General features: G+C 38.8%; 2 protein-coding genes across 2 annotated transcripts in view; one reads left to right on the forward strand and one right to left on the reverse strand.

The window, feature by feature from the left end:
* Positions 1-2,049: 2,049 nt before the first annotated feature.
* VPS35 (vacuolar protein sorting 35 homolog (S. cerevisiae)) lies at positions 2,050-19,394 on the forward strand. The gene is made up of 16 exons (XM_010077219.1): positions 2,050-2,143; positions 3,603-3,699; positions 4,260-4,383; positions 4,946-5,128; positions 5,448-5,661; positions 6,432-6,515; positions 6,982-7,091; positions 10,060-10,156; positions 10,255-10,403; positions 10,907-11,114; positions 11,626-11,781; positions 13,641-13,763; positions 14,732-14,911; positions 16,109-16,348; positions 17,055-17,198; positions 18,492-19,394. Exons 1-16 carry the CDS (start codon positions 2,129-2,131, stop codon positions 18,669-18,671), a joined length of 2,304 nt encoding a protein of 767 aa, XP_010075521.1. The 5' UTR covers positions 2,050-2,128; the 3' UTR covers positions 18,672-19,394.
* Positions 19,395-22,244: 2,850 nt separating this feature from the next.
* Positions 22,245-24,964, reverse strand: part of LOC104464497 (histamine H3 receptor-like) — a 3,150-nt gene continuing 430 nt past the window's right edge. The window contains exons 3-4 of the mRNA XM_010077220.1: positions 23,263-23,338; positions 22,245-23,155 (exon numbers count right to left, since the gene is read on the reverse strand). Coding sequence (XP_010075522.1) covers positions 22,245-23,155; positions 23,263-23,338 — 987 coding nt within the window. The remainder of the gene's footprint in view (positions 23,156-23,262; positions 23,339-24,964) is intronic.

Consider the following 24,964-nt stretch of genomic DNA (forward strand, 5'->3'; position numbering starts at 1 on the left):
AGAATAAATAAAGCTTAGCAGTTACAGCAAAGTTCTGTTGGCAGCATGTGCTTTCTTCACAGCTGGAGGTTTTGTAGAGTTTGTAGCTATTTAGTTGCCTGGGAAATAAGGTCATCTAGCCATGGATACCACTTTGGCCTTACGCTTAAATTGCTTTTCGGAAGACCTGCACTTCATGTGATTAATAATAGAGAGCTTTGTAAGAGGTGCAGTTTCTCTAATTAGAAGATACAGCTTTTTCTGTTGACAGATTATTAATTTGTTATTGTATATGGTTTGAATATTACTGAGGCATATTGAGTCATGTTGGAAGTGGAAGTGTTGGTTGGAAGGAACCTTTATTTCATATAACCTCCTACTTGAAGTGGGATTGTCACTGGTGCTGAATCAGATGAGCCATGGTTTTGTCTGTCTGGGTGATTGAGAACCTTCAAGGGCAGAGATTCACTGCCTGTTTGGGCATGATCAAGGCAAGAAGAGTATTGCATGGCTCTGTCTTCTGTATGTGGAAAGGGACAGTAGGCAGAACTGTGACTTATTGGAGAGATTCCAGTTGCAAACAAGAGTGCAGTTAAATACGGGAGAAAACGGGTGTGCCAAGGCTGCAGTGCTCTATAACCACTAAGTTGCTGTTAAATTAAAACCTCTCTATTTCAATGAAGACCTCAATTTTAATCTGTCACCAAAAGATACCTATGGGGACTCTGAGCATGGGATGTGTAAGAGGAGTTGGTATTGGAGATACTGTTCTTAAGAACATTAGGAGGAGGTAATTCATGGTCTGCTAGCTTCTTACTGAGATTTAGTTCAAAAGAGGAGAGCAGGAACCTTCTGAACACAGTGGATGAGGGGAGCAGGTATAAATAGTTGAGAAATTACTGAAGCTGCAGGTTTGGAGAACCTGCAAGTGCAAATCATTGTGTGCATGGTATTTGTGAAGACTAGAGAAGATGTAATTGGGACACAACATCAGTGCATTTATCTCTAAGTATTTCAGAGAGGCCATCTGAAAACAAATTGCAAAATTAGGAGAGGCTGGGAGGCTCTAATGAGATGTTGAAGACTGGGCCTAAACAATAGGTGGATGGTGATGTTTCTGTGTAAGTTGTTAGGAGGAAGGTTGGTTGCAGGTGGGGAGAGCATTAGGGGGTCTGATCTAAGTAAGTTTGGACATCTTAGAGGATAACTTGCAGAGAAAGTAATCTCATCAATCTGGTAAAGGGCAAGGAGCAGCTGCAGTAGGAGGTGGCCTGTTATAGCTGGGTTGGGGGAAATCTAAGGCTGTAAGCAATGTATTTAATTAATGTTATAAGAAAATGTAGTATGATCCTTGGAAAGGTGAAAGGTTGCAAGTTGAAGGCCTGGAATGTCCCTCTTTGAGGAGAGGCGAGAGGAAGAGACTCACTGGGACGAGTAGGGGACATGGAGACTTGGTCGTTCTCTTCAGTTTTCTGTTGCCTTCTGCAAGTTGCTTCTACTTTCTGGAAAGCACTAACTGTACTTGATCCTTTGCTTATCTGAAACTTATCCTTAGTGGGGTTGTGTGGCTCAGATAGCAGTTAATTGAGAACTTGTGACTTGTGAGTACAGGAAAGCATCTTAGAGTTGCAGTGTGTGCGCTCTGGCCATTGCTTTGAAGCTCTGTGGAAAGAAGTAACAATGCTTCCTCTCAGCATCGTGATGGCTTTGCATTCCCTTGAAGCTTTTTCTTGCCAGATGCTTGCACTGGTTTCTTGACCGCTAAATGTTAGAAGGGAAAAGTTGACCCTGTTCCGTCCTCATGGCTTTGCACTCCAAGAAGCAATGGTGCTTGTAGGCTCTCCTCCCTGCCCTCAGGTTTTTGCGGAGTTCTAGGAGCTTTCTCCCTTACAGATCACACAACTATTTCTGACAACTCTTGAGTGGTCATGCTGCAGTGTCACTTGTACTGTGTTCTAAAGTATGGGAACCTAGTTTGAATCAAGTCATAAACAGCTTAATAAAAATAGAGTTCTGGTTTTGTTTTGTTGTTTTATGTTTTGTTGTTTGTTTTTTTTTCTTCCAGCCAACAACACAGCAATCTCCTCAGGATGAACAGGAGAAACTCCTGGATGAAGCCATTCAGGCTGTGAAGGTGCAGTCTTTCCAGATGAAGAGATGCTTGGTAAGAATATGACTTTAAAATGCAATGATGCTTCTTGTCTGCTAGGAGTAAAACAGTAATCAATACTAATCTGTAGTGCTGTGAGGAAACTTAACCCTTTATGCATCTTTCTGACGGAGTTTGCAAATGAGGCAGCTACTCAATGACAGTGAACCTTGAGTATTCTTTGGATCTATCTTCCTGATTTTGCTCCAGTATTCGACAAGATAAATTATAAAGATGCACCTCTATCATTTATGGGCTTGCCTTTAAGTAATAAGCTGCCATTTGACATCAGAAGGTTGTTGCTAAAATTCATTTTATATGGAACTATGTGACTACATGATGAGAAACTATTCTTGTTTATGTTCAACATACTGTTGTTTTTTCCGTGTAGTCTTTTCTTGGCATGAATGACAGACTGTGAGGCTCATAATGAATTACCTGCAGCATAGAATAAATTTTATAGTGATTAATTGTAGACTGACGCATGAATTCTTCTGTGACTGGAAAAAACTATTGGCTAAGGTTGTGCTGAGATCTTTATCTTGAAATTTTAGCCAATGCAGGCAAATGATGTCATCATGTGTAGCCTTCTTGGGTTTGAGAAATACATTTTTATTTGGAGAAACTGCTTAAATTTGCAATGAAAACTTAAATATTCCCATATATTTTCACATGGTTAGGCAAGCTAACTTTGTGGCCAAATGACAGTAGCAAGAAAGGTAATACCCCTTCCAGTTTTATACTCTGTTGAATGCTTTTGGAGTCTGAAGTAGCTGCAGCTGAGCTTTTCACTGCTATGTGTGACAGAGACAGTATACTAAGTGGATCACACTAGCAATTCCTTCTGTTCTTCCCCCAAACTTAATGCTGCTTCTTAAGATGGCTTGAACAAGTATGTCTAGGTGGTATTTTAGAAGTTTGTCTTGTATCCTGTGATGCCAGGTGATGATATGCGTCATAAGGTATATGCAGCCTAATAAGCTGTTGCTTTCAGTAAGGTGTTGTTCTTGGGTGGGAAGTAGGGGAAGAGGAATCTAATTCTAACAGTGGTCTGCTGGCAGTATGTATCCTCTGTCTGCTAGAGGTTTCTTCATGAGATCTGAGCAAAACAACGTACCAGGTTGGCAGCAAGGAGGGATCTGTTCTATATTGCTTACCGGATAGAATCGGAGTGGTGGGTGGAGATTTCTGCATAAGCAAAATTTTCTTTTAGTTTTTTGTACCATTAGTATTAGGATTTATTACTGTAGCTCTGTCTTCAGATGTATCTTCTTAACCACCTTCAGGTATAACGTTCCACTTAATTAGGATGGGCAACGTAGTACAAGCTAGATACTAAATCACTTGGTTTAATTAGAATTACGGCTTTCCTTTTAATCCTTGCATGCTTTTTTTAAAAAGCTTGAAAGTGTAGCTTTCTAAAATAGTGCAGTTGCCTAGTATTATTTCTTACAGATTATTTCTTCCTCTAAAGGACAAAAACAAGCTCATGGATGCTCTGAAACATGCTTCCAACATGCTTGGTGAGCTGCGGACTTCTATGTTATCTCCAAAAAGCTATTATGAGCTCTGTATCCTTTGAAGAGAAAATGAGTGATTGCAGTACTGAATTTGTAATGAAATGTTTCTCTGCCTTTTTTGGTACCATGACATCTCGTTGGTCTGAGATATTTACTAATTTTTTGCCATTTGTTATTATCTTAGCTTCTAACCATATGTCAGTGCCTCAATGTATTTACTTGCATGTGCTGTGGTATCTGAAGAAGGGGAACCTTTTCATGAGACTTGGGAATAGAATGTGAATATATTAAAATACTACTTTCTCCGTGTATGGATTGTATTCGTCTGTGACACACAGTATGCCTTTACTGTAGATACTCTGTTCAATCACATTCATTTGCTCGCTATTTCGATTTATGGTTTTTCTTTCCCTTTTCTAATATGTTAAAAGTGACAATTGAAGGCTTGGGTTTAATTTTGCACGTTTATCCCAGTAGTGATTGTTTCAGAAGCACTATTTGGGCATGATTGTATTTGATACAGCATCTTTCATTATCAGTGTGAATGAGCAAATTACTATGTAAATCTGTTGTAGACATTCTAACTTAAAGTCTTTAACTAAGAGAAAAAGACATGGCAATTTCTGATGAGCTGCACTACTTGGAAGTCTACCTGACAGATGAATTTGCCAAAGGAAGGAAAGTGGCAGACCTTTATGAGCTAGTACAATATGCTGGAAATATTATTCCAAGACTGTAAGTGTGTATGTGTTAGTGTTTGTGTTTTTATTTTTTTAAACTGGTGAATAGTGGTCAGACTGTGTGGGTTCAGATAATGATTGACTCTGCGTTCTTGCTTGACAACAAGAATTGTTTGCAATGGTCAATAGTATTGCTGCATATCTCAAAAGTGGATTACTATGAGACTTTTGAGATTTAGGCCAAGAGTGCAGCTGCAGAAGGTCAGTTCCTCCTGCAAGTGTGGGTTTTGCATGTGACCCAGATGGAAGCACTTTGGTCTTGGAATAAAGACAAGCTAGTGTGAGAGCATTCAGAACTTTATGCACACTAAGCATTTACACATCCAATGTATAAAGCACTGTAATGAGTTCAAGTGGCGGTTGAGACTTGCTATGCTCTGTAGCAGAGGAGAACAGGAGTTGAAAACAGACTAAATATCCCAAATTATGGGACCTAGGTGATATTTTAATACTTTCTGTTCTTTGGTAATACTGCCAGGGTGGAAGAAAGGAACTGTTGGCTTTAAGTGTGGTATTGTTACTTTACAATGTATCACTTGATTATGTGCCTTTTGCAGGTATCTCCTGATAACAGTAGGTGTTGTCTATGTCAAGTCATTTCCACAGTCCAGGAAAGATATTTTGAAAGACCTGGTGGAGATGTGCCGTGGAGTACAGCATCCTCTTAGAGGCCTCTTTCTTAGAAACTATCTCCTGCAGTGTACCAGGAATATCTTACCAGATGAAGGCGAGCAAGCAGAGTAAGAAAGATGGGCTATTGACTTTTAAAAAGTATAATTTTTAACAGAATATATTTAAATTCTCAGTATGACTTCCTTTAGGCGTGAGAGAAGTAGATATGTAAAAATACTATAGACTTGACAGGTGTTCTGTCCACTAAGAATTCTCTTCTAGAACTAAGGTTTCTCACAAGTGAGGTTATTAACCTTATGAACCCAGATATTTCACCACACACTTCCCCACCCTCCTATCTTCTTAAAAATTGGATGTTTACCGGTGGATGGAAGGATGAATACCTCTGACAAGCTTTTTCTATTCTTAACCTGTTCTCAATTGCAGTGAAGAAACCACTGGAGACATTGGTGATTCGATGGATTTTGTGCTGCTGAACTTTGCTGAGATGAACAAGCTTTGGGTGCGAATGCAACACCAAGGCCATAGTCGGGACAGAGAGAAAAGGGAGCGAGAAAGGCAGGAACTGAGAATCCTAGTAGGAACAAACCTGGTTCGCCTCAGTCAGCTGGAAGGTGTTAATGTGGAGCGATACAAGCAGGTGGGATGTCTGTGCGTCTCTTCTGACTTCTGTTACTTTTTTCAAATGAAATCAGTTTGGACTTTCAGATCTGTAGCTTGAAGCATTATAGATATTCTACAAGTTCAGTAGTCCTGGTTGTTCTAGAACTCTTCACCTGAGGAGAAGTTCTGAATACTAATGAAGTCGTATAATGTGTTGGGAGACTAAGGACAAGACTCATGCGTTTTTCCTATAAGCTTGTCTGTAATGTTGCCAAAATATTTTAAAACTTTCCTTCCTGATTCCCATTTTACTTATAGAATAATGAGTTAAAGGGATGTGTATGCATACAGCATTCTGTGATAGACTTTACAAGTTAAATGAAGCTATGCTTCTCAAGGCATTCAAGAGAACTGCTATTGCATGAAATGGTAGTTGAGCAAATATATTATTTAGAAGTCTTGTTCCTTGTAAGTTCTACCATATAGCTGCTGAAAATTATTTTGAGTGGTACTGCTGAGACCTTGAGTAGTGGTATGTGCCAGCAAAGCTAGTAGCACTGACTTACTAAACCAAAGCTTGCAGGTTGTATACTGTATGAAAGGGACAGATGTCTGAGATGAGTAGATTTTTTTTTTTCTCTGAAGGATGGAACTGCTGAAAAGTAGGACTTTATCAGAAAGCCTTTATGTAAAGAATAAGTTGAGAAATCTTAGAAATACTGCTCTGCTTGGATTAAATGCATATGTGTGAATATAAACCTAGAAAGTAATTGTAAAATCACTGCAAAACTTTTTTTCCTATTTCAGATTGTTCTGTCTGGAATATTGGAGCAAGTTGTAAACTGTAGAGATGCTTTAGCTCAGGAGTACCTCATGGAGTGCATCATACAGGTAAGCTGCTTACATTCAGTTGCAGCGAGGGCACACAGGGACACTTACTCCTATACTTTTAGTCAGATTCAGGCTACTTTCACCTCTTTCTCAGGAACTGGAAAACTTCGTCACTGAGACTCTTAAATAGCAGCTTGTCCCATGTTATTTTTACCAGATGAGCAGAGTGGAGATGAATCCATTTTGTGCTCTTTCTGTTGCAGAAGCTTGTAGGTTTCTGTGCAGCAGTGCCTACAGTGTGAATTGTAATAAATAGCTGGGCCCTCAAGTTACCCATTTGTCTTGTATCTCTTGCTTCATGCATTCACACACTCAAGGTCAGCTTGGGGAACCCGAAAACATTTCTAGGCCAGACCATATTTACTATGTGGCTATCTGCTTTAGAATTATTTTATTGCATTTTACTTCTGTGTAACAATGGGCAAAATCAGTTTATAACTTGATGACTATTGATCTAAAACTTCAGGTTTTCCCAGATGAATTTCACCTCCAAACCCTGAACCCATTTCTCAGAGCCTGTGCTGAGCTGCACCAAAATGTGAATGTGAAAAATATAATTATTGCTTTAATTGACAGGTGAGTGACCAAGGGGGTGGAAATTGGCTTAAAATTAAGTTTGTGTTGTGCACAAGCAGATGATAATTATTCTAGCATTTTTTTTTTCATATCATTTAACTTCACTGTTTCCATGTCTTTCTATCAGATATAATTAAGGCTGTGAAGAATATTATTTCTATAGCTTCTGCTCTGTGGACTCTGCTTTTGCAGCTTCCCATGAAACCTGCTTTAAGGACTGATTAAAGTTTGTAAATGGATTAATCCAGAAAACAACCTATTTAGTATTGACCAATTTCATGTTTCTGAACTAAAATGGCAGCAGTGTTCTGCTTTGATAACCATATTGGTTATAGGTACCTCTTGAAAACTTGAAGATCCTAATGGCTAATCGTATATCAAGGATATTGTACGTTGCAGTTTTTCTCAGAGAACATAACATATGCCTCTTTAGAAAAGAACTAGTAGGAAATGGAACTACCTCTTAGTTCTCCCAAAAGTGATTTTTCCTGTGGAGGCACTGCTCAAAGCTGCTTGCACTGAATAAAAATATGGGTGAGAAAACAGAGCTGGAGTTTTGATTTGTATCCTGAAAGGAAACAACACAGATTATCAGCAAATACCTGTACTTTTTTACTGCAGAAGGGAAGTACACTTACGTGTCTTTTTGAAGCCTCAAAAAAAGCCTTGTCCTTGCATTTGCACACAAACATGTGCCTTTGTATATCCACGTACCAGTGTGTAGACTTCAGTTACCATAGGAGTCTTGAATCCCACTGGCAGTCAGCAATGAGTAGGGTTGCTGTGACTGTCTTTATCTTCTCTAATGCCTGCAGATCGAGCATGTATGTTATGGATGACTGGCATAATTTAGGATTTTGAATTATTTACTTAACAAATCTGTGGTTTATTTTCTCCAGTTTATGTCGGATCTATATGTTCAGGACTTTGGTCTTATTGGAGTATCTTTCAGTATTGTGCATTTGGCAGGGAAGCAGCTCTGCCTTCCTCAGATGTTTACAGGAATTCATTGGAGCCCTGTACTTTCCTGCCTTGGCTGAGATTTTTTTTTTTGTAATTTTGTTAGCTTAGAAAAAAAAGCACACATAAACTCAAAACCCTAAGAAGCATTGCCTATAAAAATCTCATTTGAGACTGTCTTGAGACTACTTTCAACAGATGTCACAGGATCTTTTGCAAGGGTCTTAAATTAGTGTGTAGCAATGTAATTCTTGCAGGAAGGCTTTCCTCATGTAGCTTCTGCTGTCATATCTACTTAAACAGCTTCGCTATCACCTCCACAGTAAGTTTTCTATTCTTACTGTTGAAAACAACAGTAAGCAACTGACTAGCAGTGAACTTGCTGCCCTCCTAGACTTATTGCCACTGCGTTTGTTGGGCTACCAATAGTGTCTCCCAGAGTCGTCTTGTCTGGACATAGGGTAGAGCCTTCTCTCTATAGGACAGGAGTAGAAAGGTGGCAGTGTGGTGGCTAATCTTTGTAGTATGGCAACTTGTGCTTTTGACTGTAATGTTACTGTGGGTGTTGGAGGATATGGGTGGATCTGTTCTTGGAATCTGTGCTTGTAGGGAAGATGTTGCTCTTGTGTTTGGGCTGAAGTTGTTAGGAGCAATTATCATGTGTTTCAGTATTGTGTAGTTTAGACGTGAATCTGCCCCATACAGGTAGTGCTTGTTGCATTTCTCATCTTTATCTCATCTGGCATGGGGTAGTTGAAACTGAACATCAGTGACTGCTGAGGATGCTTGTGAAGCTTTAGTCTCCATTCCCATGGGGCTTTCCTGTTAAAGGAATCTTTCTGCAAATGGTCTTGCTGCTTTGGGATATTTTTTGACTTACTAAACCATTCATAGCTTTTAATTATGCTGCCATCTGCCTGCAACTTGATCATACTTTGTAGCACGCTGGCCTTACCCTCTGAGCTATTGCCAAGAAAAGCTGCCTTGTCCCTTTGAGAAAAGGTAGTGATTGTTCCTGGCTTTAGAAAGTCTGCTTGTTACCACCCTAATGAAAAATAAGAGTAGTTCAATGTCTGTTTTTCCTGGTAGTGAAGTTTTTTTGGCACCTCAACCTTTTCTTACCTGCCTCTTTGTTTCAGACTCAAAGTTCATTCAGAATTGAAGTTTAGAAACCCTGTAAGATATAACTTAAGATTTTAATCAGGTGCCTTTTCCAAAATATTTCCTAGGTCTTCTCTAATTCAGGATAGAAGAATCCCTTAATGATTAGAAAGCACAGGTAGCAGTGCTGAGCTTTTTAAGCTGTAGCTTTGGTAAGGTGCTAGCCTTCCTGTAGTGATTCTTCTTATCTTGTAATCTGATTTCTGCAGAAATGGTGGTTGGCATGACTTTCTCTTGTTACAGGAGCTATTTCTGTAGCTCCACAACATCTTCTGAATGCTTGCTGGATAGGAATCTCTTTTTTGTTGTTTTTCCCCCAAAAAAAGTATTATTCTCTACTTCAAAATTACTTTGTATTTTGCTCTTTGCTAACAGTGGAAGTCCCAAACATGTTGGTCTGTCTCTTTTTGGAGACAAAGCATAGTTAGGTCAGCATATTTCTTCTGTTTTTTCTCTGGAGACTGTTTTGCACAGAATGCTGATGGATGTCTAACTTAATGATATCACTGAATAGATGCAGGATATTTGCTATTCTGTCAGCCTACTCTAAACCTCTTTCTCTGATGGAAAGAACGGAAGACTTGGGCTCACTGAGGAACATGGATTATAAAATGCTCTTCTTGCTCTTTCTTCATCTTGCCATCTCTGTCAGCACTCTTTTTCAGGACTGTTATTTACCAGGCTCAGTTGCGCTTAAGTCTTCTGACTTCCATTCATTTCCTTTTTGCTTGTAATAGAGTGTGCAGATACATCTAAAGGACTTGCTTTTTCTGCCAGTGTCTCTTTCTGGCGTGTATCTGAGGCATGCAAAAACTATGTTGACCAAGCTCCTTTCCTTTATTACCAGGTTAGCTTTATTTGCACATCGTGAAGATGGACCTGGTATCCCAGCAGATATCAAACTGTTTGACATCTTTTCACAGCAGGTTGCTACTGTTATACAGGTATGCTGGGTATTCTTGCATGCAGTTTTTTTGGATTTTTTTTTTTCCCCAAAGTTTTATGTGCTTTCTTATCAACTCTGTGCTGTCTTAAATTTCAGTCTCGTCAGGACATGCCCTCAGAGGATGTGGTATCTTTGCAAGTTTCTCTCATTAACTTGGCTATGAAATGCTACCCGGACCGTGTTGACTATGTTGATAAGGTGTTGGAGACAACTGTGGAAATATTCAATAAACTTAATCTGGAACAGTAAGTAAATGTCTCTTGCATTTTCTCTGGAGTGGCAATTAATACTGTAAAATCTTGACTTCTACATTTCACCACATTTGGCAAGATAGCAAAGAGACATGCTTTGGATGTTTAAGATTACTGCTTTTGAGCCAAGCTACTAAGCATCATGATAAACTACTAACTAACCAGAACTTGCTCACCTGTGCATAAATCCTGCTGCAAAGCTGTGCAGCTACACAATGTAGGTGCCAAGCTGTATGTAGTTATCATCTGTTCATCCCTTAAGCACTCTAGAGTTCTGCTCTTGCTGAATTTGCAGCCACAGTCTCTGCTGCTATCAGCAACTTAAAAGCTGCAGTTTGCACTGTACATCCTAAAGAGCAAGGTATGACTTGTACCTCCCTAGAAGCAAGTTGCTTAAATGTTGTGGTATACATTAGAATTGGTATTGAGGCAGACTTTGTCTGTCTACATATGTGAACTATTGATTAATTATGGTTTTTGCATGTATTTTCTTCTAGTATTGCAACAAGCAGTGCTGTTTCAAAGGAGCTGACTAGACTTTTGAAAATCCCTGTTGATACTTACAACAATATCCTGACAGTTCTGAAACTCAAACATTTTCACCCGCTCTTTGAATACTTTGATTACGAGTCCAGGAAGAGCATGAGTTGTTATGTGCTTAGCAATGTATTGGATTATAACACAGAAATTGTATCCCAAGAACAGGTAAGACATAAGTTAACTTAGATGGAAATTCTTGGTATCTAGGCTACTGTTTGAAGAGTTGGAAACATGTCTCAAGTGACTTAATGCAGGACGTGCTTTTTCCCTGCCTGCATGCCCCCACCTCCCTGTCTTATTAAGTGGGATAAAGCCTGTGCTAACAAATCTTCCACCCATGTTCTTAAGTATCTTATCTTTGCACATTTTACCTAACTTTATAATGGAGATTACTTGTTATGTTTGAACAAAGACCCTGAATCCCCTTAATACAAGTCCTATTACCTAAAGAATGCTGGATGGTACATTTGGAATCTGAATTTTCTCTATGCTGTCTTTTGCTGAGAGGGACTCTTTTTCTGGGAGTAAAGCAAATATGTCCTAAAGCATCACCAACTAATAGACTTTCCTAGTGCTTTGTCAGCACTATGAATGGCTCTAAAGATGTTCACAGCTGCTGTCAGCTTATGCTCATAAACTACCATGGTTTAAAGAGAGCTTATATTGCCTTTAACAGGTTGATGCTATCATGAATTTGGTATCCACGCTGATCCAGGACCAACCTGATCAGCCCGCTGAAGATCCTGACCCTGAGGACTTTGCTGATGAGCAGAGTCTTGTGGGAAGATTTATTCATCTTTTGCATTCAGATGACCCTGACCAACAGTATCTGGTATGGCAATCAGTGCTTCTGAATGTTTGTGCTATCTGAACTGTCAGTTCTTGCATTATTTACCATACAAGAATTTAGTGTAGCTGGGAGCTGGGGCATCGCTGCTCATGCACTACAAATGCAGTACAAAACATTATGTATGACACCTTTAATGGTAGTGTGAAATGTTTTTTATTTGGAAAAAGCAAGAGAGGACTTAAAAGCACTTGGGGATTTAAACTAAGAGAGGGGAGATTTAGCTTGGATATTAGGTGGAAATTTTTCACTCAGTGGGCGGTGAGGCACTGGAACAGGTTGCCCAGAGAAGTTGTGGATGTCCCATCCCTGGAGGCATTCAAGACCAGGCTGGATGGAGCCCTGGACAGCCTGCTCTAGTGATTGGCAACCCCGCCCACAGCCGGGGCGGGGGTTGAAACCAGATGATCTTTAAGGTCTTTTTCAACCCAGGCCATTCTATGCTTCTATGACTTGTCAAATTACCTTTTGGATAGAATTCTGTAAGCTACTTAACTTTTGGTAAAAATACTTAATAGCTTATTGATGAGTGTTATGAATGCTTGTATCAAATTTTCCTACATTACAAGAGCAAGAGGAAAAAATACAGGACTATGGGATTTTCACAGCTCTTTCACAGTATCTCACTTTAAATTATGTTTTCTGTATGGAAGAGATCTGAGATGCAAATTCAAGAACCTTAGTGCATTACAAGCCCAAGTGGCTAATACAGTGGATAATGCGTGATAGATTTTTTTTTTGTTCATGTTATTTACATGAATTCTAGATGTAATCTAAAAATGTATGTGAGGTTGGACACTGAGCTTCACTTCTAGTGCTTGTTTCTAAGTGGTAATGGGGCTGCTATGACAAAAAACAAGGTGGTACCTGGCTGTAGTAACTAGACATTTTTGTTCTGACACTTAAACAAAAAGGCCTCACTTTTAAACTCTTGTCTCTAGTAGAAATTTTCTGAAATTTGGTTTCAGAAATTTTAGTAAATAGATAAATAAAGTCCGAGTTTTGTCCCCTTTGAAAGGGAGTTGGGCTATTACAAACAACAAAGGTAATTTTGAGCTTGCTTGGAAGATTATTTAATTTGTCTTCAGATACTTGGAGCTCTTGCTGTTCCCAAGAATTCTGGTTATGAGAATACATGACTATATCAGTAGATGATAATAACCTCAAAATAAGGGGAGGGGGAAAAGCGGACAGTACAAACAAGTAGAGCTCCTTGGTCCCTCTCCACAGATTTGGAACAAGGGTGATAGGCAGAAAAGAATCCTCTTCATGCTATGCGTGCAGCTTGTGCTCAGAACTGAGAGAGGCAACAAAAGAAGCTGTCGATAAGGAGCATAGTGAAAATGGCAAAAATTGCAGGTGTGCACTATAGCCTTTCTATCAGAGTGTAAGAAGACTTATGTGTTTACTTTCATGAAACTTGGTTTCTTTCTTTTACTTTCTTACAGGTTACTGTAGGAAGGAATAGTCCTTGTTGTAGCTTCCACTGAGTTGAGGACAGAATGGATCTGATGTCATTATTAAATGCAAGCTCAGACAACTTCCATCTTGTTGCACTATCCAAAATGTATCTGCAGTTAATATAGTGTGAGAAGTGTTATCTAACACTTAGTAAGCAGCTGTAGGAAGAGTTTGGGCAGATGCCATGTAAAAAGCTACAGATACTGCACAAATTAAATTCAAGTAAAGTGTCTTGATGTAGTCCCCCCAAAATACTGTAACTTATCTGATGCTAACACCATGTCATTCTGATGCTCTCGTTCCATAGAGTGCAGATTAAGTTACAGATGCAAATAACACATCTCTTTCAAGAATTCTCTAAGCTTACAGTGCTTCTGTTTTAGATCCTGAACACTGCCCGGAAACACTTTGGTGCAGGTGGGAACCAACGTATTCGTTTTACACTGCCGCCATTGGTTTTTGCTGCATACCAGCTTGCTTTTCGCTACAAAGAGAACTCCAAAGTGGTAAGTTGACCTCTATGACTCTGACTCTTGCATACTTGCTGCTTTTCGTCTTTCTTAACAATGTATTTCACCTGGCTACAGTATGCTCTGAGTTTGATAGAGAATGCTAAGGTTTTTGCTCAAAGCAGACTTTTACTTGAGGTGTGAATGTTTTCTAATTTGAGGAGGATTTTTATTAATTCATATTAAATTACCTCAGCACTTGAGGAATGACGAAACAGAAATTGGCTAGTTGTGTTTATTTGTGAAGGTGACTGATTATGTGTTTTTACATGGAGCCCAGAACTACAACACTGCAAGTGATGGCATGAAACTGATTTAAATCTGGATATTGAAATTGATTGACTTCTAAATGTGTAGCTATACTACTTTAATGTTTCGAAAAGCAAGTGCTTCTTTGCAGGTTAACTTGTATGGTAGTTTCAAACGTGCACACTAAAATGATCACTGATCCATTTTTGCCCTTTAATGCTTTCAGATTGAGAGTTAGCTTAAGTATGTATTTTTTCCCCTTATTGTGGGGGATATGTTGTAGAGAAATAAGTTAAAATTATGTTTGTTAAAACACTCTTCAAAAATGAATGTTTTAAAATTCTCTTCCACTTCTGATGTTCTAGTGAATGACTGGATAGAATTTTTCTCCACTTAACTAATTAGGCTTTTGCTCAGTTATGTTCTAAGCACAGTTGTGGTTACTGCAAATCAGTGTAGACTTCTGAGGAAGGTTTCTGTGAGCTAGTAGGACAAATGGGTGTGACCTTTTTTGTAAATAGAAGAAATACTTTGAAGACCAACTGAGGTCAGCACAGTACTACTAGGACACTCACTACTACTTCAGTAAATAAGTGTCTGGAGTGGCATTCAGAAGACAACAGACTGGAGCACCTAAAGAGAATCTAAATTGTAATAAGATCTCTTTCCTTATAATGTTAGTCGTGTCCAAATTTTGACTTGTTTCACTTCTCTAGGATGACAAATGGGAAAAGAAGTGCCAGAAGATCTTCTCATTTGCTCATCAGACCATCAGTGCTCTGATCAAAGCAGAACTGGCAGAGCTGCCTCTCCGTCTCTTCCTACAAGGAGCACTGGCTGCTGGAGAGATTGGCTTTGAGAATCATGAAACTGTGGCCTATGAATTCATGTCCCAGGTGAGTGACTAACCTATTACAGTCACTGTCCTGTGCTACCTTAAATTTACCTTGGGTAGGTTTCTTGAACATTGAACCATCTGGTGTGATTAAAACATCTGAAACAATTGACAGCTAAAACTAGTAGGTAGAAACTCCTCGTCTTCATTCTTGCTTCTGGTGCTGCTATGGAGTTAAGCTCCATTGCTACTGATTTGAATACTCAGTCTGACAACATGTGGTATGTTGCAGTGCTGCCTCCTGCTCGCATAGCTGGTTCACTGGAGGAATGTAGCTTTCTCAACATAAAAACCTCCACTGCTTCTAAGACTGTCTGCTAGCTTCTATTACCTAGCTGGTATTGTCCTGACCACAAGCACTCTTTGGAAGTTCTCTAAAAACTTGCAGTGTTCACAGATGCCATGCTGGGTATTGCTAATTAAAATCCTTTTATTAAAACTTATTATAAATTACTCTGAAAATCCACTTAAACCTGTAACTTGGTTTTAAGCCTGACTTGTTGCAATAACCTTCCCACTCTCAGTGTCACATAAGGAACCAATGGATATAATGTTATCCACGTCACAGGCTTTGTCCTAATCTTTCCTCTAATACTGGTACTAATGCACATTCCTAAACAGTCGCTGATAACATCAGCCTTTCCTCACTGTCTTGTATCAGTTGCTGTTGTAGCACAAATCTGAAGATGAGACCAGTATGACAATTGTGTACCTTCTGTTGGAGAGATGCTTCAAGATTTTTAGACTTGTGTGCTCTCTCAAGGCTCTTCATCCACATAGCAGCAGTGCAAGCTCTTTCCTTACCTGCTCTGTGGTCACTGACCTACCACTCAACTTCTGCTCTGCTGTTTTGTGTGTTTCAAAGAACCAAATCCTCTCCAGGGACTATTTCTGCTACTGAACTTCCTTATTTGAACAGATGCATAAAATCAGGAAAAACTCAATCTTCAGATTGTATGTAGGATCACATCTGATTACTATGACGGCTTAAGTAAGAAGTTTTACTTGCAAGACTTATTTTCAGTCTGTGGATTTAACTTGATTTTGACACTGTCAATGAAATGTCTTTTTTCCTGCCTGAAGTTTTTAACAAATGTAAAACTGGACTGTTCCTGCCATGTCACTACCGGGTGTGATTTGTTTTTTTCTGATGTGTTCTAAAGCAGTGATTAAGAGTCTTGCCTTCTCCCTTGACTAGGCCTTCTCTCTGTATGAAGATGAAATCAGTGATTCAAAAGCACAGCTGGCTGCAATTACCTTGATAATTGGGACATTTGAGAGGATGAAGTGCTTCAGTGAGGAGAACCATGAGCCTTTGAGGACTCAGTGTGCACTGGCAGCCTCTAAGCTGCTTAAGAAGCCAGACCAATGCCGGGCTGTGAGCACTTGCGCTCATCTGTTTTGGTCTGGCCGAAATACTGACAAGAACGGAGAGGAGGTAAGCGTAAAGCAGGAGCAGTGTAAGACATCCTACCTCAGAAACATACTTCTACCTGTCTTCTGAAGGCATGTACTTCTAAAGTGGATATATCACTAAATTATGTAGATTTGGTTGGAATGTATTCTAATATATGAAGCTTCTAAATCTCACCGCAGTATAAGCAGCATAAATACAAAAATGGAGAAAACTCAAATTTAAGGGTGGAAGTACCACACAAGCTTTTGAGTGTCAACTAGTTTAAGACTGGCTGTCAAAGTACTGTCTGCATTTTGCATGTGTTGATTATAGGAGTTGTTTGCACAGCAACTACTAAACTCCAGATTAAAGATATAAGTTGTTGAAGTTAAAGGTAAAAAAAATTGTGTTCTTGTCACATAAGCTGTTGTAATGATAAAGAGCAGTGTTTGAAATCTGTTTCTCAAAGTGTGCATTAGTGTACATATCACAAAATTGAGTTCATTGATCTGATAATTGAAGGCTTTTGACAACTGTTCATATTATTGCCGGATTTAACAGAAAACTTAATAAAACTGGTAGCAGTCAGGTAAGCATTCAATGACAGCTTGTTCTGCACAGTTTGTGTAGTTTTGTATTTCTGTGGTAGACCACCAGGTAATGCCATATATATGCCAAGGGAGGAGATACTGGAGCTCCTTAAGGTTCTTATTTCTTGTAACTTCTGGGGTGTTTTTTTTCCTTCTAGCTTCATGGAGGAAAAAGAGTGATGGAATGCCTAAAGAAGGCTCTGAAGATAGCAAATCAGTGCATGGATCCTTCTCTGCAAGTCCAGCTTTTCATAGAAATTCTGAATAGGTATATCTATTTTTACGAAAAGGAAAATGAAGCGGTGAGTGGAAATGCATTCTCTCTATTGCACCTTTTTTAAAGAGCACTTCTTTAAGCTCTTCACTTGCAGTTATACCCCAAATCATGTCTCTTCAACTTGCTCGGCAGCCTCTTGTGAGAGGCACAAGTTTTGGTAATAACGACAGAGTAATCAATTCTTGATATGCTAGTAAAATTGTAGATAAAACTTCATTCTTCTTATTTGGGGGAAAACATCAAACATTTGTAATTATGTACTTAAATATTTGTGAGACTTGGGTACCTGAAATATTGATTAGATCAAAACTTACTAGGACGTAAATGAGAAAGTAGTAAGATTTTAACTTTAAAGGTACCTCACTTAATATGTACATAAGGGAAAGAAGATTCTTACAGCTGTTCAAGGTCACTGCTGAGTGTGCCACAAATGGTTGGTGTAAGGCTTGATTTCAAGAAGTAGATATGACATCCCACGTACCAGCTTAAATTTTGCATCTGAAATCTGAGATAGCAGTTACCTCATACATTTTCTGTTAGTAGATAACTAGCAAACTTATCCCGTTTGAAAAAGCTGTTCAAGTAGAGACCCACATTCCATCTGATGTCATCATTTGATCAAGAGCAAATGTTAATTAATGCCTTGTAGTTCTGAGAGAATGTCTAAAGAGATGTTTAGGGATTTGCCAACTTCCCAGCAGCTGAACTGGCTTCCCACTGTAGTAGTGCTGTAGTATAGGAGATGCTGTATCTGATGGAGATGAAAATAAAACTTTGAGTTTCAAGAGCTTGGAAGATGTAGTCTCTGGATACAGTGGTGGTCTGCAGTGCATTTTGTGCTGTGGTGTTCTGTGTAGTGCTGAACTTGGCACCACAGGCAGCTGTACTTTCCTAAGTAATGACTTGTTCACTAAAAATAACTTCAAATCTGATGTTGCCATCCTGACTGACTTGTACAAGAAACACATTATGTTAGAGTGCAAAGACAAGCTGATTATGTGCTTTATTTGTTTAAAGCTTTTAAAATTTGTATTGATTAAACTGGAGAGAAATGCTGTTGGTAAAAGTTACAAAGCTATCAGTTTAATGATTTAAGAAGCTCTTAGCATTTGCTGGGATTAGGAGGAACTTCCACAAAACTGAAAATTGGAATGGTCCTATGATGAGCAAGAGAAACAGTTTGTCTGCATATGGTCTTACTAATATTTCTAAAACAGTCCAAGTACCAATAGTTTAGAGACAAGACAGTTAAAACTAATGTCTATGCACTTATACAGAGGTCTTGTTGATGGCTTCTATTCTGTCTGTTTTCCTGTAGGTGACAATTCAGGTTTTGAATCAGCTTATACAAAAGATAAGAGAAGATCTCCCAAACCTTGAGTCTACTGAAGAAACAGAACAGATTAACAAACACTTTCACAACACGCTGGAGCACTTGCGTCTGAGGAGGGAATCACCAGAATCTGAGGGGCCAATTTATGAAGGTCTTGTTCTTTAGGAGGATACACGCTGTACTTATTTCTTTTCATTTACATACCATATGTTTTTTTTAAGATAGATTCATAGGTTGTGCCTTTCAGAAATGTCAAGTTAAGTTAACATTCATGTGTTCAGTCTGGAACTTCAAACACTTGTGTTGAGTACTCTAACAAATTTGAAAGGTTGGACCAGCAACTACAGGTTTCGTCAGTTAGCATGGCTGAAACTTTCTTTGAAATCCATGTGACATGGTAAGGCTCTTCTGGTTCTATTTCTCTTCTCTCTGTTCACTGTTGCTTCTGTAGCACTAGAGTTCTAAACTGGCAGTGACTGTCATCTGAAACTGTGTCTGATCTTTACAGAGCATCAGATTTTTGGGATTATTGTATGTCAGATTCTGCTTGTGCTTTTCTTTTAATACAAGTTAAGACTAAGTGTAATATTTTTCCCTAAAAACTAGAATATATTAATGCATGTTTGGAGAGTTTTAAAATACCATGTTCAAAAACAGAAGTTATATTTTGCATATTAAGGTCCTGTGACATTCAGTGAGGGCCAGTACTGTGCACAGGGCATATTTATCAAGATAATTTTGTTCCAAATAGTATAAAAATAGAGAAACTGCAATCTATATAGATATGTATAACCTTCATTACTGTAAATTTAGGGGAAAATGCATTACACAAGTTCATTCAGTATCATGATTTTGCACCAGTGAAACAATAAAGTTGCTATTAACACCTGTTGTTTCATGTCTCTTCAGAGCCCACTGTTGAACCTAATGCTAATGTTGAACCTTCTGATAAAAGCAAAGGAACTTCAGTTTTCTAGGAACAGAAAAATTAAGGCATAGTTAACCTGGAGAAGCTGGGAGGCTGCTAGCATTCCTAATGTAGAAGTTTATAACTCAGAACCAGTATTTTTCTAAATGATGCTGAGATTGTGTTCACATTTCAGAATGCTTTTATGACATCTTGAGAGAGTGGTGGAGAATCCTACTGGATTTTAGGTCTGTGCTAGAGAGATGAATGGCAATTAAATGAGAAAGCTGTAGGAAATGGAGCAGTAGAGCAATTGCCAGTGGCAATTCCTGTGAAGACTGGGCTAGTCTGTATATTTTTCTGAATGATGCTGAGATTATTTGTGTTCACATTTCAGAACGCTTTTATGACATCTTGAGAGAGTGGTGGAGAATCCTACTGGATTTTAGGTCTGTGCTAGAGAGATGAATGGCAATTAAATGAGAAAGCTGTAGGAAATGGAGCAGTAGAGCAATTGCCAGTGGCAATTCCTGTGAAGACTGGGCTAGTCTGTAGGTTAATGCCAGTTGCTGAAATTTAAATGTCTGTTTTACCTGAAGTGAATGTAATGTTCTAAAGCTATCTGATTGAACTTCCTTACACCTTGAGTGAACCACTGTTGTGAAAATTGTCCTGGCTTGATTGGATAGTGAATGAGACCTTGGTGGGAGTGTCTAATATTAGTGCTACTTGTTTTCTGAAAAAGGCAAATATGATCTTAGGAAACATAAGAATTATGGAGCAAGCAACCATTAGATCATTGATCTACTGATGTATAAGTGGCTTGGAGGGTAGGGGGAATGGGGAGAGAATCTAATGGCTTTACTTGCCTTGTGGTATAACTAATGCTGTTCGAAGATCTTAATGTTGCTCTTTCTGTTGATACTGTTCCTCTTAAGAGAACCGTTAAGCTGATTGTTTTGTTAGAAGACATCTGTAGCAGAACATGATGATCATGTTCATGTAGGTACATTCATGTAGTAGGAATATGCCCTTCTAGTTTACAGTATTTGCTAACCATGTTTGTTTAATCCTCATGGTCAGTCCTTGTAACTTAGGAAGTGTCTTTGAATAATGGCTTTGTAGTTTCAATGCCAGTTAATTGAAAGGGTAAAAGTGCAAAAGGAACTCCTGGGTTGAGGTAAAAAGAGTTTAACAATTGAAAAGATATAGTAATAATATAAGATGTAAGGAAAAGAGGGGGGAAAATAACAGAAAAAACCCAAGAAAGACAAGTGATGCAAATTAAAACAAGTCTAAGGCACAGTTGATATGTTTAGCCATGGCTGATGCTAACTATTCAAGAAAGTTATTATGACTCTTGCACAGTTCTTAATTACTTTTATTGAAATTTTACAAAGTAAATAATTTCAAAATACTGTCTGTGAACTTTAAGATCAACTGTACTAACAGGCATTTTGGCTTTGGCAATGGACAACTACAGCTATGGAATAGCTATCGCTCTTGTCAGCAAAGGAAGGCGTCTGTTAATCTATGAAAAAAATGTTTGATGGTGGGAACAAATTTTATCACTAGTGATGTTCAGTGATGTCCTCTTGTGGAACAAATCTAGTCAAAACTCAGGATCTAGCTGTGTGAGCCTCTCCTGTGGCAGAGGCAGAATGGCAGAAACAGTGTGTAGGTGTTTGCACTCTTGTTTTTCACACCCATGGTCATTAGCAAGGCTGTAAATTTTAACAGACTTTGGGTCATGCTGTTCATGGTGCATGACTTGTCTAAACACTGTGTAATACTTTGTTTTTAAGACAGTGATGATTTGATGGATGGGTAGATCCAATGGGTGGGGTAAGAGAAAAACAATGTTTTTTTTTCTTTTCAGAACTATCCAGAACTAGTAAAAGTCCAATTGGAAATGTTTTGTAAAAAATGACTTCAAGGGAAGTTTACCTAAAGCTCTGTCTATAGCAAGATCTGTCTGTCATAGATCTCGTAGACTAATTATGCTTACTCTGTACTTACAGCAAAAGATAAGAGTAATACCTGTCAGTGCTGTAAGAAGTACAAGTGTGACTTCAGTAGATGCCTGCCTATGCAGGATCCTGGCATGGGAGCAGGAAGTCATAGCTGAAGGAGGAAACTCTCAGTTCTCCTATCTCCTACCACCAAGCTCAAAACCCTCTTATGTTCCTGTCCCTGAACTTAGTTCAACTAAAAAGACTACTCTTGTATTTCTCAGTCACCTTTTCCACTCTAATCAGTGCTCCCTTACCTGCTACAGCTGCTTCACTTCTGTGGTAACCTGTTGTATGCTTTTCCTGGACCAGTATTCAGGTTTTGTGCACTGGTCCTGATCTTGTCTGGCTTGCCGCTAAGGGGGGAAAAAGCACACTACACTGAACAGCTGAGACCCTTGGCATCTTAGAGTGGGACTGGGAGTAAAATAGAACAGGTCCAAGGTTAAAACTTTATGAAATGCCTTACCAGCAATATTTACAGTTATTAAAATGAGCAAGCCTGAACTCTAATTATTGGCCATGAATGTTGTATTCCCTTTTCAGCACTTCAATGCTAGTGCACCATTACCAGAAAAATATACTGCTGGCATGATTTCTCAAAGAGCTCTGAGAAATTACCTTTATTGCTGTGATTTCTCCAGCTACATGGATTACTGTATTTCTATACATTCATAAATATCTACACTTGTACCTACTTGTATTACATAAACTACCCAGTACATTGCATTTAATATTTGCAGGTGAGTATTAGCCAGTTTATGCTCCCACTGAAAGCAAAATGTACTAATTGTCAGCCTTGACGCTATTTTTTTTTTTTCACATAAAAATATGAGGATGAATTTTGGCTTTTCCTGGGCACAGGAGTTTTATAAAGGCTTTCCTAAAGCTCATGTGGCACAGTGGGTATAGAACAGGGTTAATGGCTGAATTCACCCACAGAAGCCAAAATGAAGTCTCATAGATTGAATACGGCACACAGTGCCCATGGCAAGCTGCTCTGATGATCATCAAAAGTGTATATGGAGCCCAACACAACCCAAACACACAGACAATAATTGCTAAAGACTTTGCTACTCTTTTATCCCGAGAAAGTCTAAATCTATTTGCCATAGTGTTGGCAATGTCCACTCTGCTGGTGGTGTTGCATACGCTTTCTGTAGTTTTGTAGAAACCATTCCTCTGAGGTTCGGTCTTGACTTCCACCTGAAGTGGTGGAAGGTCTTGATTGACATTCAAGTTTAATGACTGATTGTCAAGCTTACGTAGGCTGAGCTTTGAAGCCTTTTTGGGGGGAGATAGGCTGTGTGCTCTCTTCTTCTCGTGTTTGTGTCTGGTAGCAGGTTTTACAAAAAATATGGTGTGTTCTCTTTTTTTCCCCTGGAAACTCATTTCACAATCCTCTTGACAAGGTGATAGGTTTTCATTTCTGAGGGATGTGCGTTTCCTGATGTTGAGGTAAATACTTAAGTTAAAATATGTGACAGTGATGAAAGGTGTAAAGAATTCAATAGTAGAGGCAATCATTAGGAAATACCAGTTGTAGAAGAATTCTGCATGACATTCTCCTTCAGGGAGGATGCTCTTTTGGGCAATATACTCCCAACTGAGAATGGCTGGACCATAGAGAAGAAAAGCAGCAATCCATACTGTGATCATCTTCAGTACTGCATTTCTGGTCATCCCTTGCTGAGCCCTGTAACTGACCTGAGAGAGAGAGAAGTTGTCATGTACATTAGTAGCATCTCAAACAGTTTCATGGCTACCTTGGAATATGGCCTTCTCTGTCACTTGTTAGGGTTGATAATACATTGTTTTGAGGATGAGGGTTATAGCAAGCTTACCAGTACCAGGGAAAAGCTATTTCTGAAATATCCATTCAAACAAACATTATCAAGGTGACTGGATATGTTCTGAAAATGTGTATGGGATCTTGGAAGCCAGAAAACCAAGGCTTTTTCAAAGCAAACAACCACTGCTATTCCTAGAATTGTCTGTCACCAGTTGCTCACATTCAGTTGCATTACCTGTGACCAGTTTACAGAATGTCTGAAAACATGGCCCTTCAAAATTCACTTATTTAGAATTTTTAAAATCATTTAGTTTAAAGTATATAAAAGGATCAGAATTCATAGAACACCCATGGAAGCTCTTTTCTTTCTGCTTTGTAGAGAGAAACTATTTTCTTCATGTGAAAATAACACCAAAAAAAAACTTAATGGATAACAGCTTTTACTTCTGCTTGATATCCTTAATTTCATTCTTTTATGAAGTACTTGCAGAATTCTTATCTGCAGTTAAGATGTATAAATGGAGTGGTGTTGTCCGCAATGTGCTTTACAGGAAGACTACCTAATTTCCCTTATTTAGAAAACAGACAATCTACGATGTAAAAGAAAGTATGTCAATAATACTGAGACAGTAAACAGTATCAGCAATAGAATTCAATAGAATCTTAAAATCAAGATTATCTGCTTCTCAATATTTGAATTCCCTGGTGTACTAGGCAATATTTATAGTGAATTGGAATGCAATCTTCACATCTCTACAGTGGCCACACAATGTTTTGGAATATTATGTCCTCCAACTTGAATTCTATATAGGATTCATGTTTACTGCCCCAGTCTGTGGATCTTGATCTCCAAAGCCAACACTGTTCGGGTGGAATACTCACACAGCTGAGGAATCCTGAATTTGTCTCAATCAGGTCTGATTTTGCAATCCTTTGACAAGGCTACTAGTGATTTCAGGGGCAGTCTTGTAGGAAGACTACCAGTTTCACTGAGATAGAGAATAATTTAGAACTTCATATTCCTGTTCGTATGTTCTTATACTGCCCTAACCCAACAGGCAGCTTCTGTACTCTCGCTTGGGGAGGGATTTTTATATGGAGGATTAATTTGAAGTATTTTTGAGTGGCTGATTTTTTTTCATTTGTTATGACCAGTTTCCCTTTCTGTTTCTGAAAGCATCCAGTCTATATATTTATACTATGTGTATAGTCATGAGTGTTTGGTTTATGAAAGCAAAATTCATGGCTAATTCAGAACCTAGAAAATAAAGGAATTGTGTTGACTCTTTAAGAATTTATCTGTTCATTTCTCCCTCTTGAAAAAGAAGTTAGTAAGAAGTTGCATATAAACTGTTAAAGCGATCTTGCAGCCTCTCTTTGTATGGTTTGCCAAAAAAGTATCATTGCCTTTTCATGTGATTGAGAATGAGTGATGAAGCTAAATTAATGTTTTAAGGAAATGTGGGGTGGAACAGGGACCTGAAGAATAACCAAGAAGTGTGTGTAGAGTGAAGCCTCTCAGTGGGTAAATGGTGTTATTTCAAGGCAGTATTGTCTTGGGGAAAATGAAGTTAACTTCATTTTGTCAAGTCTAGTCTCCTCAATAACTGACACTGCAGAAGTGAGAAGCAAACCTCTTTTCTGCCACTCACAGAAATATTTCCAGGACCAAGGGCATCTGCCTCGGTCCCTCCTCTCTCCTGGGGTGCTGGAGTGCAGTGCTGTGACCAGGTGCCCTAAGCAAGCC

This window comes from Pterocles gutturalis, unplaced genomic scaffold, assembly GCF_000699245.1.
Source record: "Pterocles gutturalis isolate BGI_N339 unplaced genomic scaffold, ASM69924v1 scaffold29538, whole genome shotgun sequence".
Classification (NCBI taxonomy): domain Eukaryota; kingdom Metazoa; phylum Chordata; class Aves; order Pterocliformes; family Pteroclidae; genus Pterocles; species Pterocles gutturalis.

What these genes read in the sequence shown, in the direction of transcription:
- VPS35 (XM_010077219.1), top strand. An exon ending in AAAAAGCTATTATGAGCTCT is followed by an intron (nt 3,700 to 4,259) that starts GTATCCTTTGAA and finishes TAAGAGAAAAAG; the next exon opens with ACATGGCAATTTCTGATGAG. An exon ending in AAATTGTATCCCAAGAACAG is followed by an intron (nt 11,115 to 11,625) that starts GTAAGACATAAG and finishes TGCCTTTAACAG; the next exon opens with GTTGATGCTATCATGAATTT.